The 19,285-nt window shown below is 37.2% G+C and overlaps 1 protein-coding gene across 8 annotated transcripts in view; it reads left to right on the top strand.

Moving 5' to 3' along the window:
• Positions 1-19,285, top strand: part of PCLO (piccolo presynaptic cytomatrix protein) — a 354,829-nt gene that overhangs the window by 190,884 nt on the left and 144,660 nt on the right. For all 8 annotated transcript variants that reach the window (XM_061467286.1, XM_061467287.1, XM_061467291.1 and 5 more), the window contains exon 7: positions 16,503-18,708. In XM_061467286.1, coding sequence (XP_061323270.1) covers positions 16,503-18,708 — 2,206 coding nt within the window. The remainder of the gene's footprint in view (positions 1-16,502; positions 18,709-19,285) is intronic.

The following is a 19,285-nucleotide window of genomic DNA, read 5'->3' on the forward strand; positions in this document are numbered from 1 at the left end:
ATGAAGATACGAGACTGGAATTACCAGTAGCCAGTTTGCTCAGTGCTATCAGCCTTTTAGAAACTCCCTATACAGTCTGAAGTAAATCTGAAACACTGTCAAAAGATACGGCTCAAACATCTCCCTGAAACTGATGCAAAGCCTGAAATTTCTCACTTCGTATGCCTGTTTTTCCTCTATATGAAACTACCTTTTTGCTGTCCTCCCTCCACAACTTCTTGCATTTTGGACAGAATGAATGTGGGTCTTGGTTCAATTTCTGTTCACACCTCCATCTGTCCATATCTTCTCTCTGATCTTCTTGCTAACCCCTACTGCTGTTTCCCAGCCGGTCCCTCTCTTGACACCTTCTCTCACCAGATCTATGTGGTTCCTATCAAAATACAGCTTTGATTATCTCACCTTACTTACTTCACAAGCTGTTTAGAAGTGTTACATCCAACTCAAGCATCGAGTGTGCCTGTGTTTTCACACTGCCTGATAAGCATTTTCCCTGGTGTAGGATCATAACTGCCAAACAGGTTAAATGGGGTAGCCATTAACTAAAAGTAAAGCTGGTATTTGGAATTAAATACCTAGCATGGATGAAGGCCTGAAGGAGGATTAAATGCTGGGTATTTCCTCAGTGTGCATGAGATGTGAAGTTTAACCATCCCAATTTCTCTAAAACTGGAAAACTGCTTGATTTACAGTCAGTAGTTGTCTGAGGTAAAAAGATAGTCTGGAAGGGTGATGGATGGGAATCAGAATCAGAATGAGAGTTACCCACCTAAAATTTATGCCTAAAATGGAGAAGATTAATTTGAGACTCAATGTTTTTTTTCAATTGCTGTGGAGCATTAATACAACGTGACATAAGCCTTAGGAAATCATAAGGTGAATTGAAGTAATATTTACTTTATAAGCTTTTGGAGCACACTTTCTGTAACCTGTCATAGTTGTTTTTTTTCCTGTATATATGTGACATAAGAGAGTAACAGTGAAGTAAAATATGTTATATTGATACAGCAGAAATATCATGGCCTTCTGTGAAGCATGGAAAGGAATCAGTGAGTGTGTTCTTTGCTCATTTGGTCAGCAATACAGTAGTATAAAGAGTTCTATAGTAATGCCTTCAGATATTTCTTTAGGCAGTAAAAGTGATTTTTGTGACAGCAATAGTGTAGGCTGCTCCGAGTCCTTATGTTCTTACAGCCTGTTTGAACAGTGCTTGTCTGAATGAACCGTAGCCCAGGCACAGGAACTCACTTTTATCTCTTTTTCTTCCATTTCTTCGTCATTTGACCCAAGAACTCACCAAAGAAAACACGAAGTTTTGACAGTGTTACAAGAGTAACATTTTTACCATATACACTTATATAAAATTCTATGCACAAAGCAAATGGCTTTTCTGGAGGATATTTTGCAAACATGAGTAACGGTATTTTTCATCTCGGTGACACTGCAGTTATGGAACATTCTTGCCTACATTGAAGCTTTTATTTAATTAAAATAAATACTGCAGTCCCTACTCTTTCACAGCTTCCGCAGAATTTTGGCAGTAAATCCAGGATGTTGATGTCTGTGTCATGTTTTCAAACATTAACTATCTAAACTCCTCAGACATCACAGTGACCAAGAAAAGGATCACCAACAAATCCAATTGGGAAGGCCCTGTGGAGGTCATGTAGTTTCACCTCAGAGCTAATTTCAAAGTTAGACCAGAGGAGGACTAGTGGGCTTGTCCAGCCAAATGTTGAAAATCTCCAAGGATGGAGATTATACTGTCTCTCTAGGCATCCTGTTCTGGGACTTCACTGCTCTCATGGTGAAGAATGCTTCATTTCCTGTGTGCAAACTGTGCCATCTGTCCTTCACTGTGCATCTCTTAAAAGAGTTTGAATCTGACCTTTCCTAATTGCTGCATCTGAGAGCTGAAGACAGCAATTACCTGTTTTCTTCCAAGCTAAAGTTGCTCAGTTCCCTTAGCCTGTCGTCATAGAACAGCCACTCTCCTCAAGCCCCGGGCTTGTGCTGCACTCTCTAGCCAAGAATTTTAGTGCTTTGGGTGGATATAAAATAGGATGGGAAGAGTATGGGAAACTATCCCATCTGAGTCCCACTCTTCTAGTTAGCGTTGTTCTCATTAGCTGGAGTGCAGTTACACTCAAACTGCTGTGCTGCTTCAGAAACAAATTATGTTCCCTCAAGCACTTCCTATGCAGCTTTATAAAGAAATACACAGTACAGTTCAGGAAACACTAGCCTGTGCTCCCTACTAAGCTTTCAAACACAGTAATGAGGTTAAAGTAATTTGAGAAATTGCTGGGAGGGAGGTGTGCCACTAGAAGCTCCTCCATTTTTTTCCAGATTTTTTTTTAATACACTAAAGTTTAGAGATATCATCCCTTCAGAGTAAAACCTAGTGTCTGCTTATAGGTATGTCATGCATAGGTGCTTCTACAATCACTTTCATCCAGACTACACTGGATATACACATATTCCTGTTTTGTTCAGCCTGTGAAACCTCTTCATCCGTTCTTCAGACTTCTGTTAGTCCTCTTTCTCCCCATTCTTTCTTCCTATCCTTTATTAACCGCATGATTTTCTCCCTTTTATGTTTCTTCATGTCACTTCTACTTTCACCATTTAGTCATTGCTTTAAAGCATGTTTGCTGGCTTCATGAATCTTTTACCTCATTAATATTCACACCAGTTTCTGGCAATGTTACTATGTCAGCCAAATTGTCACCTTCACTGCTGTTTATTTAAATGATTTAAATAGTGCCACTGGAAATTTTTGAGTTAAAAATATCCCTTAAATCTAAATTTTGTATTGGAGAAGTTCAAGTTTGCACAGGAAAAAAGAAAAGAGTTTTTTTTATAGTGATAGTTTGCCAGCTGCTTCTGGCAAGAAAGTAAAAATGAGGCTCTGGCAGCTGGCAAGCTGGAAAAATAGATAGTGATTCCCCTTAAACACATTTTTCCCTATCCAAATTAAAACCAACCAAACAGCAAAACAAACAAACAAACAGGCATGAGTTGTTTTTAACTACATCTGATCCTACCTGAAGCAGTTTGGGGGCAGGGGGAGGGGGAAAGAGTTTTTATTAATGGAGAAGAATTTCCAGCTGACTGACTTGTTCTGGAAGTATTGACAATACAGTCAATAAAGTAAATGGTGGGAAGTGAGAGAGGGTGCTAATCACCTCCGTTTGCTTCTAAGCCCAGAAGGGGTTTTATATATAAAATAGCTCTGAATGTATGTATTGAACTGGAGATATTAATAGAATAGCTGAGACTGTAGAAGTCTCATTTTGCATCAGATTGTGATTCCAGTCTTATCAGTCTCTAGTAACTTACTTTGATGTGTATCTTACCCATATTGATATGGTTTGTTACACAAGCACTGGAATGAGCAATAAATGAAGAAACAAAATGGAACAGGAAAGGTGTCCTGCTCACAAAGAATGCAAATTTGATATATAGTTTGTTTTCATTTCATTATACTAAACACTGGGTAATTAGACAATGGAGAGAAACATTAAAATGCTTTAAAATTCCAGTATATTTTTGATCCTCTATCTGAAAGTCATTGTCATCACTTGTGGGTTCTCTGCTGAAAGGTATAGGATTCCTAATAATCTGCTATTAATCTTCAAAACTTTCTTAAATGTGTTGAAAATGTTTTGCCTGCAGTTCAGAATATTCAGAGTTTGAACATAATTTGGAAATATAATGGCAAAGTGAGAAAGAGCAAACTGAAATCAATGCTTTGTAGCTTCTCCTGAGTTGGTTGTACAGAAAGAATAGACTGAAAAACAAGCTGAAAGTTTTCAGGTGTTTGGCTTTTTTTTCAGGTGCGGTTCAGCAATTGAAATGTAGCTTCATTAAGATAGGATCCACAGCACAAATGTAGATCGAAGTCCATCTAATTCATCATTTTCTCCATCACAGTGACCAATTCATTTCTTTTCAGGAAAGGATGAGATAGCTTCTGAGGTTAAGTGTCATCCTCTGTAACAGAATTTGGCTTACCCATGGAGAGCTAACAATATTTATTTTAAATATTTACTTAATGCTAAGTGTTAAATGCCACATGTTTTTTATATATTATTTTTTTCTCTCTTTTTGAACTGAAGACGACAGAACGAAAAATACAGATACATATCTTAGAAAATACTCAGTGCTTTTAAGATCACTGGGTGCTTAATCTTCCTGGGGTGCACTAGAGAATTACACACAGGAAACCACATACTTTTTATATACAAACACATGATTTTTGCACAAGACATGCAGTATATTCCTCATATATATGACCCATATATATATATATATATATAAAAATAAAAGTGATGCAGTGCTTTCCCAGTGTTCTTTCAGAACAGCTGCGTAGGAAGACTCTGTGGTGTTGGGGGCTTCATTGTACGAGTGTAGGCGTTAAGGACGTTACTCTTGAATGGAATAGGCTGATCCTATGCTCTGATCTAGATCTATGAGCAAGTTATAAAGTAATAATATCATCTTTCACTCCTCTTCAGAGTCTTCTTTTTAAGTCTTACAAATTGCTCTAGGTTTGCTTTTTGGAACAGACCCTTGTGCCAGTGGGTTCCTCCTGACTTGGTCCAAAATTTTAATTGTTCTGAAAGTAGAAAAAAACATTTTTTCTTCTTATGTTACTTTGATTATGTTACTAAAATATATTGGATAAGTATTCCATTTTCTAAATCATTGCCATCTTACATCTCTTGAATTATATTACAGCATTGTAGTTATATTTCATTAATATGTAACTTGTAAAATGACATAAGAAGGACTTGAAACTGTGGTAGAAATGCACTGTAGGTTAAAAATGTTAGCTATGGTCAGATACAAAGTCATTTAATGTTTTCCAGAGAGTGAGCACAGCAGATAAAGAAAAATCTTTCATCATAACTTCTGTACTTGGTTTATGTGTAAATTGATGTTCAAACAACGTGATAAGGAATTGCACACTAATATACAATGTTCATAGATGATGCATTCTGAGGGAAATGCCATCAGTGATTCTTTAGTCAATATAATCTCCATCATTGTTCAGCCAACCCAAATGTGTATTCATCTTGTAAACATCTTTTACCGTTTATTTCCTGTGTTTTTATCATAAAATGCACTTTGCACTGCCTGGTTAGGGTAATTGGTATAGTCCGTATGTATGTATTCAAGTAAAGCTACTTTTTATTTAGATTTATTTTGAGCTATGGCAGTGGTGGACAAAGAATGGTTTGGAACAAGGGTAATTAGGGACTCTGAAAATGTGCGGTGGACGAACCTTTTTCCTTTTGTACCTCTAGTGAAAGTTTATCTTTTTTTTTCTTTTTTCACAGATGTAGGTTTAGAAAATGCAAGTGGCACATCTTTCACATTAACTTCTGGGTCTTTTTTTCTGCTGCCTTTTCTTTATTTTTAACTTCATTAGCGTTTAAAAGTTGCCAAATTTCTCTCTTCCTGTCCTGGTTGTCACAGTAAGCAGAAATGGAAAGAGGAAGGTCATGATTCTAAAATAGTGTAATTGCTATTAAAATAGTAGGAAGAGAATTCATTAAAGGTTACTTCTTTCTTCTTCCTCAACTCTACACAGTTGTGTTAAATATCACATAGCCTGCAAGGCTGTCATCTGATTGAAACTATCCAGGAGTGGAACACTCTGAGTTCCTCTTCTGAAAATGAATCTCGGTTTCAGTGTTATATAAATTGCTAGTTAATAATTGCTGAAACAGTCAGGTATAAAAATTATATCAATTTATACTTAGAAAAGATGGAGGCTGTTCTAAATATCATGACATTCTCCCAGGTTTTTTTCCCAGTTGAGCTCATCAAGACTGAGTTGCGTGTCCTGACTAGTTTTCTTTTTTGAAGAGCTGGTGCTGATGTCCAGCCAACTTTTAAATACTCTCTAATGATGAGACATTGCCATTTTCCTTTCCCAGCTCCACAGAGTAGGTCTGGTGTAATATACAAGAAAAACAATAAAAAACCCCAAACAAACAAACAAAATAAAACAAAACAACAAAACAGTTAAACTTTGAATAAATGATTTCATGTCATTTAAGATACCTTTTTTGTTTGAAAAGAAAAAAAAAAGGTATAAATTTAAACAGACAACACAAGGAAAGCTATTTTTCTTCCATGAGAAGAAGTTCTGGTTTATATCAGTACAGCACATTCATTCAAGTATTAATGCCTTCTTTGAAAGCATTGTGGTTGAGTGGGTGGAGAGGTTGATTTGGTTTTGTTTAACTTAGGTCACTTGGAAATGGGTTTATAGCAAACTGGAAGTTGCCATATTTACATGAGAGTAAGAATAGGAATATGAGGTTTTGTGTGGTCTGGCTAGTACACCTCTCGCTGTAGCAAAAGTATAATGGAAAATCTGGACATACTGTGAGTGGTTTTCACACTTTGTAGGTTTAGCCATCTGTGGCAGACCATCTATTTTGTGTTTGTTATCAGGTTCAGTTACATTGCTTTAAAAAAAGGAGAGGATTGGGTTGGCTGGAAGCTTCTGGAGGGAGTGAGATTGCTTCTGTACTGGGAGCAACTGAGGGTATTTTAGGGGGAGTTCTCACGCTTTGGAAAAGGAGAGGTGGAGGGACAGGGGAAATAAAGTTTCAGGCAGAAGGAAGTTTAAGGGAGACACTGGGAAGCTGTAGAAAAGCGAGAGGAATGGACTCAGAACCTGAGCTGATGGAGAAAATAAATTGTCCAGCTGATGCAGAGGGGATGATGCAGAATTTGGTGCGGATTAGAAGGCTGGTGAGTTGTTGAAATGGAGTGAAGCCTGGAAGCCAGGTGTCAGCAGCCAAAGAGAGTTTCATAAACCTTTTGTTTCTATTCTGCCTTTTTCCCCCTATTCAATTCTAATTGTGTGTAATGCTGGGATTTTGACAACTGGGTAGCAACCATGAAGCACTATTAGTCATTAAAGAACTTGAAAAGCGTGACACAACTGAAAAAGCAAATGTGTTTTTCTACAATAGAATGTGTTGCACTGGTAAATTTAAAGACACTTTTGGAAAGAGGAGGAAGGCTATTTGATGCAGATTGTTCTTCAGGTGCACAACAGTATGAATGTAGTCAGACCTGCTCAGGCTAAAGAGGAGGTTTAGCTGTGGTGTGTATAAAAAGGCCTGAATTAAGCAGGTAAGCACTTGGTGAGTTTCTCTAATCCATGTCTTACAGAAGGAGTTACAGGCTGTTGTTCCCCAGCACAAACCACATTTTAGAGTAAGTAATTAATCTAGGGCTCTGCTCACTCTGCCATCTTTAATCTTAAACCAGGGAAGCAAAGCATCATGAATGCAGAATAAAATAAATACTGCCTGAACGATCAAACTGAGCCAAACCTAAAGCCTTTGATTGCTGAGGAGAGGTGTCATTTCTGCAGAACTGCAGAGGTGTGCAGAGAAAAGGATTAAAACTCTGCTAGAGAACAGATCCTACATGAGGAGCCAGAAGCAGGAATTCAAACTGCTGCAGCTCCTATGAGTGGGATTGACCTCCTGTGTCTTGAGACATTTACAGGTGACGTGTGTTACATGTGGCTGTTTCTACAGTCAGTAAGAGAAATGGGTGTGATAAAGTGAGCTGTAGAAAAATGGTACTTGCTTTCATTTCAGTAGTCTGGAGGACTAGCTCAGATTAGCTCTGTACATCATGTCTGTGCTTGGGCAGATGAATCCTCACTCTTGCGAATAAACAAGGGCTGTGGCACAGCATGTGGAGTGCTGTCAGCTACCATTCTTTGGAGGAAGTCAGTATTGAAAGAGAGGCAGAAAAAGCCAAGATTTTCTCACACCTTTTTTGTTTGTTTGTTTTCCTGTAAAGCAAGATTAATATTTCCTTGCTTTCAGATATAGAGGGGGTTTTGGTGTTGGTTTTCTTTTTTTTTTTTTTTTTTTTATTATGGCTAAAAGTTTGCAAAGTAGTAAGTAGTCTGATATTGGTTGGAAACAGATGGTGTTAATTCAGCATATGCATATCCTACTGATAAGTATAAACTGTTCTGAATTTTTCTCACCAGCATTTTCTGGCTAGGATTCTCTGTTAGATTGCAAAGGAAGAGATTTTAAAGTATGTTCTCATTGATTGGGAAAAGACTTTATAATCCAGTAACATTTTTCATAGATGAGATCTGAATTTCAGATAGAATTAATTATTCTGATTGAGGGGAATGACACATAATGATTTGTGTGTTGCATGATGAGACACAGTATATTATTAATTACTATGAGTGAATGAGCCCATAATGGGGATGTTGTATTATATGTAAAAGATTTATTCTAAGGACTTTGTCATTCCAAAGTGAAGATGACTGATGTCTTTTCATATTGCCACAAACAGCTTCATGATCAGCTAATCCTGAAGCTACCAGTTAATACTTTGGCAAAATACCCTTTAATATAACTGATTTAAATTACCAATGGCAGAATCACATTGCCTCTGTATCAGAACATATTACTGCGGCACAGCCTAGTGTCATTTGTTAGTTAATCCAAAACCAGGCTGTGCTGGAGACAAGGGGCACTTTGGACAGACAGTATTTGTATTTTAACCTAGCACAGTCATCAAGTGGTCCATCTGCTTCAGAGAACTTTTTATAACTTTCCACAGGTTAGGCTATGAAGTTCTAAGTATCCACAGTTCTGTATTTATGTAAAATGTCTCTTAGACTGTCAGAGAAACAATATGGGGGGAAAAAGAAGTAATGAGTGATTAAGAAACATTAATTATGTTACAGTGTAGTATGCTGTGTTACAGTATATTACAGTCACCATGAATCTACAGGCTTTGTCTTTATCTTTTTAAGCACCTACCTCATAGCAATTCTAGCTTTGCCATTAGTATTTCTTCAGATATTGAAACTTCCTCCTTTCCATCTTACTGTTACGCAGTACGTAGTTCCATATACCTCATCCTCTGTTTTGTCATTTATTTTGTAATCTTGTGGATTGTCAAAGCAGAATATGTTTCAGAATACTCCTTTTCAGAAACTTTCATGAATCACAAGGAAGATACCGTCTAGATAAATCCATTCATTTGGATTCTTTTGTCTTTTAAACAGAAAGAGGACTACTTTCTTCAAATTTACAAGTAAGGAAAGATTTTAATTCACAGACAAAAGTATTTATTCTGAATTCCTTAGCAGATTCAGGTTTCTGTCCTGGAGTAGGACTACAGTACTACAGCACTCAGAGTACTAACTGGAGTAGGTATAGTTAGTATAGGAGTTTAGTATATAGTTTTATATATATATATATATAGTTAATATAGGAGTTTAGTATAAACCCACAGTATTTTAGCAGCGGTAGAATACTATTTTCTTTCTGTGAACTCCCTTGATAGTTTTTAATATAGAGATATATACACAGAATGCTTAAGAAGTGTTAACCTATTTTAGTACAAAGCATACAAAGGCAAATATTTAGTAAGCATCAGTAGATATTGCCTAACAGCAGCTATATATTTCCTGCAGTGTTTTCAAGACATTTATAACATGGTATGAGATCTGTATTTGTCATTCAAAGAAATTCTGACCATGTTCTTCTAGTTTGAGGAGAGCATTTTTCTGTTATCCTCTCCTTTCCCCTTTCCTCTTCCTTTTTTTCCTATTTTTCCTTTTTTTTCTATTTTCTTTTTTTTTTCCAAGATTGAATAGTGGGAAAAAATATTAAGTCCATTTCATACAGAGATTTTGATGCAGAAGCAGTGCTCAACTCTGACAGTTTAACTCTTTCTGTTAGCCCGTCATCTGAATCAATCTGACAAATTTTTTCCCCATGCTAGAGCAGCTGCGATACATGTGATTCCATAGATGTTTAATATTGATTGAACAGTGAATCTCTTGGATAAACTTGTATCCCACAAGACTTTGAAAAAACAAGTAGTATGATTACAAAGAAAAACAGCAAAGAATAGCAGAGGCAAATTCAGAATAAGAAAGAAAATAATTATTTCCAGGTGAATTTTGAAGATGATGTTGCTGTATGTGTTAACCAGAAATGTCTTCCTTTTATGTAAGGCTTGAACTATGGAAGGAAAAAAATGACAAACAGTAGTGAATTGTACTGAGGGAAACTGGTAAAGAGACTGCTCTGTCTTCAGTGAGCAGAAAAAAAAGAAAAAACAGTATCGAAATTGTTTGTAGATAGAAGCTGAGGAAATGAAAACATGAGCTTGTGAATAATGTGCATTTTGTCTAAGATCAGTGAAACACACATATATGGAGTGTTGTTCCAGTTACACCATTTAAAGTCAAAGTTTCAAAGCAATGGATTTCATTCTTCTCACAAGCTGATTTTCCACTGATGCATTTCTGCTGATTTAAACTTCTATTCCTAATCTTTATCAATATAAATTGAGGAGGGAAATGCCCCATTGCCCTTATAGGCAAAAGTTGTCAGTCCTGTTCCAAATGAATCACAAATTGGTTAGTCTATGTAAAACTGCCTCTCCTATGCAAATGACTGAGAACTATTATGCCTACTCTCATAAAGCAGATGAAACATAGGTTTGGATTCCTTTGAAAATCACTGTGCAAGGTCCACATCTGTCTGTACTTTACATATCAAATTTCCATTGAACTTCTCCTTTCTCCTCTCGAGATCAAAAGAATCATATGTTCTTTTATGTGTTTAACTGAGGAAAGAAGTTGTTATCTGATGTCACGTCAGCTGTTGGGAAGAGCACTGTGCTGTTCCCCTTGCATTTGAGGTGAAAATGGCAATTTCAAACAATTTCACAGAGAAAATGAAAGGACTAAAAGGGTGGAATGTACAGAAGTGCTCAACTGAAGAATAAGTGATTGACACGAAATAAAAATCTGGAAAATTATTGCTGTTTTGGAATAGACTATTTCTAAAAATTTTATATTATTTTTAACAGAACAGAAATTTAACTTCAAAGGAGTGAAAAAAAGAACAACAACAACAACAACAAAAAAAAAAAAAGAAAATCAGACCAAGTGGCAACTCAGGGTTGCTGCGTAATGATTTAGAAACTAGTTTTCTGCCTGACTGCTCAGTCTGCAGAGCAAAATTTTTGCAGAAAAGAAATAGATAAGAGTTATGTTAAAAGAAAGCTCTAGTATATTACTCATAAAGCTGGGTATTTCCCTCCCATAAACAAGGCCAAGCTCATCAAATTAATCTTCTGCTCCCCTTGACAGCACTGGTAGACAAACCAAGGGAGTAAAGGTTGGCTGATAGGGTTTTGCTGATGGTTAGAACTTGTTCAGAACATGTATTACTCCACTCTCAGCACTGCTGAGGAGACCAGCTTTTATAAATACATGTTTTAATATATGTTTCTTACCATGCACAATTCTTCTGCTTCCCTTTGAGTTGAGACCACACTCTGTGCCATAAAAGTGACCCTGTGTCAGCCAGTGGAGAGAAGTTTCTCAGTTATCTTGCTCTAATGTTTGTTACCAAGGGCTAACAAAGCTGGTCCTGTCTAATCAGTGGTTGCCACATAATCACTATTAAGTCCAGAATGGTCCACAGGTCAAACTTTGCACAAGACAAGCTACAAAACATTGTCCAATATCTCTGCATCCTACAAGAAGATGCAGTTAAGAATCCCATACTTACAATGAAGTAACCTAATGTTAGTGTGTTATGTTAATATCTTTTGGAATTAAGTTTCATTTAGAAACAATTTTGAGCATACTGTTAAATTACCAAAAGGTTCTTTATGAATGGTAACTGATTTTCTTAGATTCTTTGAAGTAAATTGTTTAATATAATGAATTGCCAAACTTTCTAGCTGTTCTTACTGATGTGTTTCTAATGATGAAGAGCACATACTGTAATACTAAGTAACACATACCAAAACTTCATAAGCTAAATGGCTTCATTACAATTGCATTTTTTACTGTGCGATTTGTAGTTTCATTTGGTGAGTTTTTTGATAGATGAAAAGTCCTCAAGTATGAGAGCTGGAACACAAAGAGCTGTAGCACAGACTTCACCTTCCACCCCGTTGCTGCCTTAGTAACCTGCATTGGTCCCTACATAAAGTGACCTGTTTTCTGAATATGAGAATAATTTCTGTCCCTCTACTGCTTGTCGTCTTTTCTATATGCAGACAATTTATTGCTAGTAATTTAATCTAACATATCCGCGTGCAACTCTTAAGCTGATGCTAGTCATGATTTTGGTGACCAAGCATATTGAATGCATAGTCCTTGCTTGAAGGCAGAAAATATTATTTCCATTGATTTTTGGTACAAAGTACAGCCAACTTTCAGCTGACGTCTCAAGTCTGTTGCAAGTCAACACCAGATGCTTCAGGAAACCTTACCCTGGTAAGGTTTTGTTTCTTTAGAGTGTAGAACAGGCTTTCCACCATGCTGTTGCATCTTCAGAGGACTGTGGCAGAGTATTGGCTTCAGCTATGACCCACTTTACATTTGTTTTTTCATAGCATCACAATCTGTACATAGTCTGACATCACCGTGTCTATTACACAGATAGGCAGTGCCAAACTCTAATAAGGAAGCCGTCATTGCAATTATAATTGGTTTGTGCATATGCATATATGTATACATAGTGTGTACATTTTTTCAGGATTTGCCCTACTGGTACCAAAAAACACGTATAGTTGCAGGTCTATTTTGTCAGCTCTGAAGAGGTCAGAAGAAGAAGTTTAAGTTTGTTTCTGTTGTGATCATAGAAAATGTTGAAAGAAAAAGGGTAAGGAGGGTTACATATTTGCTACTAAAATCCAAAATACGCAAGTAGTATGTGAGATGTACACCCAGTTCTTTGAGCAAATGAAGTTAGTACGCAAGCATGACAAGATGAACAGAGAGAGGGGAGGATGCAAGAACGGCATCATATCATATTAAAACAAATGCATCTGAGAAGAGGAGAAAGGTTGAGTAACTAGAATCAAACGCAGTAATTAGAGGTAGAAATTCATCACAAATCTCCTGAGCTATTTAGTCCTCCAAAGTAAACTATCTTCTTAAAACAGGTAAAAGCAGTGGATCATTATGAGTATTTTCAAGTGCTTGACTGATTCTTGTAGTCAGTCTTGCCAGCCTTGTGGGCAAAGCCGTCAAATTGGAAGAGACAAAATAGGTAGAAAAAACATTTTCACAAAGATTCACAAGGAATAGGATGGTCATCTCAAAGGAAGTGTTCCACAGTCACCACACAGTTTAAGAGGGTTCACAAGCCTTTGTCCAGATGCCGTATAAAAATTAAAACTCAGGAGATAAAGCACATGAAGACTAATATATATTGGCAAGGCAGAAAATAATTTTGCTAAATCGGTTTGCATGCAACCTTCAGCTCAGTATTTTTTGTTACTCACTGTAATGTTATCTTGTCGTTGAACTGCAAGACTGAGGAGTGCATTTTTCTCCTCTTTATTATCAAGAGATTGTTTTTCTTCCTCAGTTCTTTAATCTGTATTATTGGGGAGAACATATCTGTAGCTTTATCTCCAGCAAAAGCTTTGGACTTATTTCAGTAAAGTCAGCTTTGCCTCAGAAGTAGATCTTATTACCATTATGTCCATCCTGAAAGGATGTCCCAGACTCATGTGGAATTCTCACCATGTACAAGGGTCAGAAATAAACTAATAATGTTTGCAAGGTGGTCATGGTGAAACAAGAAGCAGAAAAAAGCTACTACTTGAGGTTTGCAGTCAGCATTTAGCCTGATCATTTGCTAAACACAGAATGACTTTGACAGATTAGTGAGGGCAGAAGGCTAGAAGCAAATGGGTAAGAATGAAGAAGATGGAAAATGTGATAAAACAGGGTAGAAAACTTCATGACTTATCTAGAGAGGGAGCTTGCTAAAATCACCTGCCTGACATCATACAACATAAACTTTGACCAGTAATTGTAAAACCTAAGAATGCCTACCTGTATTTGATAGGTTTCTTTGGCTCCAGAGTAGTCTCGTGAAGGTTTCTGCCCCATCTTTCCTTTGGATACTTTAAAACTAAAGTATGTGTAACATTATACATGGGTTACAGGGACCAAAAATAATGGGGTAAGGCTAGGCAGCACAATTACTGCTTTCCACTCCCAATTCTTTGTGCTAAAGAGATTAGAATTTAGTGAAGATCAGCCCTAGCTTGTCTTTTTTTCCTTGCTGATTAACAAATGCAACAAAATGCAAACCCTGAATTTAACAACTATTCTAAAGTTACCTGTCAAAATACTGCAGTTGCAAATCCCTTCAGGCTACTAAAGCAATTCCCAGGTAACATGCTAATATGACTGATGCTGAGAATATCCAGGAAGAAGAAAAAAAAACACATATATATTGTCACAGTACTAAAATATTTTTTTTTTCTGAGTCCAATATAAAATCAAGTAAAAACAATTAAGACTTGCCTTTTGTGAGGATAGCAGCTAAGAACTAGAGGTTATCAATACTTTTTCAAAAGCAAGTGGTACATCTTCCTGTACTATTAGTCTGAGTTTCTTTATATGTAGACAAAGATATAAAACCAAGATTTTTGTTTTGGTTTGTTTTTTTATAAAATGTATTCTAAGCTGATTCTGGGATTTATTCATCAGGAACTTAACTGTCACCTGAAAATAATAATTGCATATGTATTATAGACCTTTTAATGAGTGCGTTATTAATAGCTCTTCCCCAATACCAGTGACCATCTGTGACTGCTTCACCATCTGCGATTGCTCTTTCAGCTTGGGAAGGGGAAATAGCAATGGTATTGCACAGAATGTACAATATAAATTTTTAGTCAACCAGACCTACTGTAGATGATTAATTTGTCTTTGATTATGAGTACACACTGAGCAAGAGAAAATTAGTTTCTTTGATTTGTTGGCACAACATGGGTTTGGGAAATGGCCACAGGAAGCTGAAAATGAAATTAAATTGCATTTATTGAAATCTGAGACATGCAAAAGTTGATGGAATTTAGATGAAGAGGATGAAAAGAGCTTAAATGACACTTGAAAAGGTAGTGAATGTTTCTTTAAAGATCTGTGACAAATGATGTGTTGATTATTGTGATTTGCTAAGGTTGGGAAACAGGAGTAGCAAAAGAGGGTTGTCAACACTTTCTAAAATCTTTCACCATTTCTTGATGACATATTAGAATAAACAGAGAAAATAGTGATTTATAAACTCCTAATTAAAATTCTTGTTAACTTTTTATCTAAGTGAAGTAGCATTTTTTTTCAGAAGAAATCAAATGTTTAATTAATAATAGTTAATACTTGCTAAAGTGCCGATCTTGCCTGCAGAGACAGAAGACTTCAGTTGGTTAATACTCTTTTTACTTTCCTTATTAAACTGTACTAAAGTGTTTCCATATTTCACTATTAACACAGCTGCATTCCATGATGGCTGAGGTGATTTTTTTTAGTGTATGTGTATAGGTCAGTCTCTTTTCCTTTGCTAAGGCAAAATTTGTAGGAAACTACTTGGATGGTAGAATACAATTTCAAAGTCATTCAAGTCCCACTGGGTAATGTACCTGCATTCTTTGTGGGCCTAAATATATTAAAAAATGAACTTCTCAAAACCACTTGTAAAGTAGGGTGCAATTCAGATTGCATTTAACCAGTTGCAGTGTTTAGTTGATGGAGAGAGGTAGGCACTTCCAAAAAATGACTCATCAGCCTAAGGTAAATACTTCCCCTAGATCAGGATGAATATCTCACTTCCACCATTAACTGTAGGGAAGTCTGGACATCTGGACTGAAATAGAATCCTATATTTTTATGCTGCTTAACTTGTTTTTAAGTTTTAAACTGTAGCATTGGAACTAGAACAAATTTCAGTTAAGAAAGTCTTCAGTGAACCCAAGAAAGTGCATAGCACTTTTCTAAAGCCCAAGAATCTTCCCTGAAAACTTATATATGTAGCAGCAGAAGTGAGGCAAAATTTGCAGCATTGACCTGTTGTGCTAGATGTGTTGTCACCAGAAAGTCCTCCTTTGGTGTCTGGATTTCAGTACAAGTTGTAACTGCTTAGTATGCACTCAGTGTCTGGCTCAGAGACTCTTATTTGATTATATAGATTGCACACATATTTATATATGAATATATATATGTACATTTATATTTTTCTATCAGATGTTATATAAAAGGAAGATGGATAGGCCTATATTTATTCCTCTCCCACACTAACATGCACTGTACATGTTCATTTATAAGCATATAAAAATAAAAAACTTTTTAATTGCAGTCCATTCAGGTTCTGGAATATAAAGTAAACTTTACAGTCTTAGGCTAAACAAAGTCTTAGTGTGTGGCACCCTTATTTTGTTAGACTGATTAGATTCCTGACCTTTAGCAGGTTGATGGCAATTTTTTTCATGACATTTTCTGCTTCTTATCCAAAGATGAGACAAGCTTTCCTCTCCATTAGAGAAAGTTTGTGGTTAAGATATAAAGCTATACCATAAAAAACAAAAAAATTAAACCATTTATTAAATTGCCATCAAATTTCTGGAACAGTGATCCAGTTCTGTTTCTTTTCTTGCAGACAAAAGGTTCTTCAAGCATAACTCCATCAGGCACTCAAAAGAAGGTGAAGAGGACTCTGCCCAACCCACCTCCAGAGGAAGCAACAGCAGGAACACAGTCGCCATATACTTCTGTGGGATCAGTTTCACGGAGAAGGATTTGTAGGACCAACACTATGGCCAGAGCCAAAATTCTTCAGGATATAGACAGGGAATTGGATCTGGTTGAACGTGAATCAGCCAAGCTTAGGAAAAAGCAAGCAGAGCTAGATGAGGAGGAAAAAGAAATAGATGCCAAGCTGAGATACTTGGAAATGGGTATTAATAGGAGAAAAGAAGCCTTACTAAAAGAAAGAGAAAAGAGAGAGCGTGCCTATCTCCAAGGAGTAGCAGAAGAACGTGATTATATGTCAGACAGTGAAGTTAATAATACTAGGTCAACCAGAATAGAAACTCAGCATGGCTTGGAAAGACCACGTACTGCACCCCAGACAGAATTTAACCAGTTTATGCCACCACAAACCCAGCCAGAAACACAGTTTGCCCCTGCTACAAGCCCATATGCTCAATATCAGTATTCATCTCCTGCCCTGCCAACTCAAGCACCAACTCAGTTCACACAGCAGTCACATTACCAACAGCAGCCTTTATATCACCAGCAGGTTTCACCCTATCAGACCCAGACAGCTTTCCAAACAGGAGCTACTATGTCCTATACTCCACAGGCCCAACCTCCACCATCACAACAGCCATCATATCAACTCCCATCACAGATGATGGTGATACAGCCAAAGCCAAGACAAACTACATTGTATTTGGAGCCTAAGATAACAACAAACTATGATGTAATTCGAAATCAGCCTCTCATGATAGCACCAGTTTCAACTGACAATAATTATGCAGTTTCCCAATTGGGCAGTAAATACTCTACCTTGGACTTAAGGATAGGGCTAGATGAGAGAAACAGCATAGCAAGCAGCCCTATATCAAGCATATCTGCAGATTCATTCTATGCAGATATAGACCACCACCATACGCCCCGAAATTATGTGCTGATTGATGATATAGGAGAACTTACTAAAGGAACAGGAGGACTTGGTTCCAGTTTTACCCTCCATGAGAAAGATCTGACCAAAACAGATCGACTGCTTCGCACAACTGAGGCCAGGAGAGCACAAGAAGTGTCAGACTTCCTAGCACCACTGCAGACTTCTTCTAGGTTACATTCCTATGTTAAAGCTGAGGAAGATCCAATGGAGGACCCTTATGAGCTCAAACTTCTGAAACACCAGATAAAACAAGAGTTCCGTAGAGGTGCAGAAAGTCTTGATCATCTGGCTGGCCTGTCACAGTATTACCATGCAGAGGGCAGCTACAGGCATTTTCCAAAATCTGAGAAATACAGCATAGGTAGGCTTACTCTTGAGAAACAGGCTGCTAAGCAGCTCCCAGCAGCCCTCCTTTACCAGAAGCAATCAAAACACAAGAAAGCTTTGATAGACCCCAAACTAACAAAGTTTTCACCTATCCAAGAAAGCAGAGACCTTGAGCCTGACTACTCAAGCTATATGACTTCTAGCACTTCAACACTTGGGGGAATTACAACGAGGGCAAGGCTTCTTCAGGATGATATCACTTTTGGCCTTAGAAAAAACATCACTGACCAACAGAAATACATGGGGCCAGCACTGACTTCCTCCATTGGAGGAGGCCTTGGGACTGCACTAGGTCCAACAATGAGATCCACATTACAAGATGATTCAGACAAGTCTTATAGCAGTGGTAGTAGATCTAGGCCCTCATCTAGACCATCCTCAGTGTATGGGCTTGATTTGTCATTAAAAAGGGATTCTTCCAGTTCTTCTTTAAGACTGAAAGCCCAGGAAGCTGAACCCTTAGATGTTTCCTTTAGCCATGCTGCACCTTCTGGAAGAACTAAACCCACCAGTCTACCTATTAGCCAAAGCAGGGGAAGGATCCCTATAGTAGCGCAGAACTCAGAGGAAGAGAGCCCACTAAGTCCTGTTGGCCAGCCAATGGGCATGGCAAGAGCAGCAGCTGGACCCTTGCCACCAATTTCTGCAGATACCAGGGACCAATTTGGATCGAGCCATTCATTACCTGAGGTCCAGCAACATATGAGGGAGGAGTCACGGACTCGAGGCTATGATCGAGATATAGCCTTCATCATGGATGACTTCCAGCATGCAATGTCAGACAGTGAAGGTAAATTAGGCCTCAGACTGGTATCTTACTATCATAACACAAATCCTCATTTCTATGCATGTGTCTAATTTTTGTTATACTTCAAAGACTCATTCTTTTTTCTGTTCCTTGGTGCATCTTCTGTGTATCTATATTTTGGGGGTTTGATTTGTCTTGTTTATTTGATATTTTTTATTTTACACTTACATCAGTTTCTGGATGTCGTCAAGCTATTCTAGCATGCTTACTATATTGCTGTTGATTTGCTTACTCTTTGGTTTGCTTGTGGATTTTCCTTTTCACTTGTTGATGTCTACTTTTCTAAGAATGTTGTGTAGAAATTTCCATGTACAATACAGGCCCTTCCGTCAGTTTTTCTGTGGAGCCTTTTCCTATGACTGTGGATCATTGAACTTATTTGCAATATTTTTTGTTGAGATTTGGAAATAATTTCCCAAATCTTTAAAAAGCTCTAGAAATTTTATTTGCATGAAATTTCATAATAGAATTCAAGAACTGATAGTTCCATCTCCAGATGCATCATGTTAGATATAGAAATAGTATGTTCATTAAGTACATATTGTATGTTAGAACCATA

Source organism: Pezoporus flaviventris, unplaced genomic scaffold, assembly GCF_033815535.1.
Source record: "Pezoporus flaviventris isolate CSIRO_AGI_PZ_B2104156 unplaced genomic scaffold, CSIRO_AGI_Pfla_v1 ptg000045l, whole genome shotgun sequence".
NCBI lineage: Eukaryota > Metazoa > Chordata > Aves > Psittaciformes > Psittacidae > Pezoporus > Pezoporus flaviventris.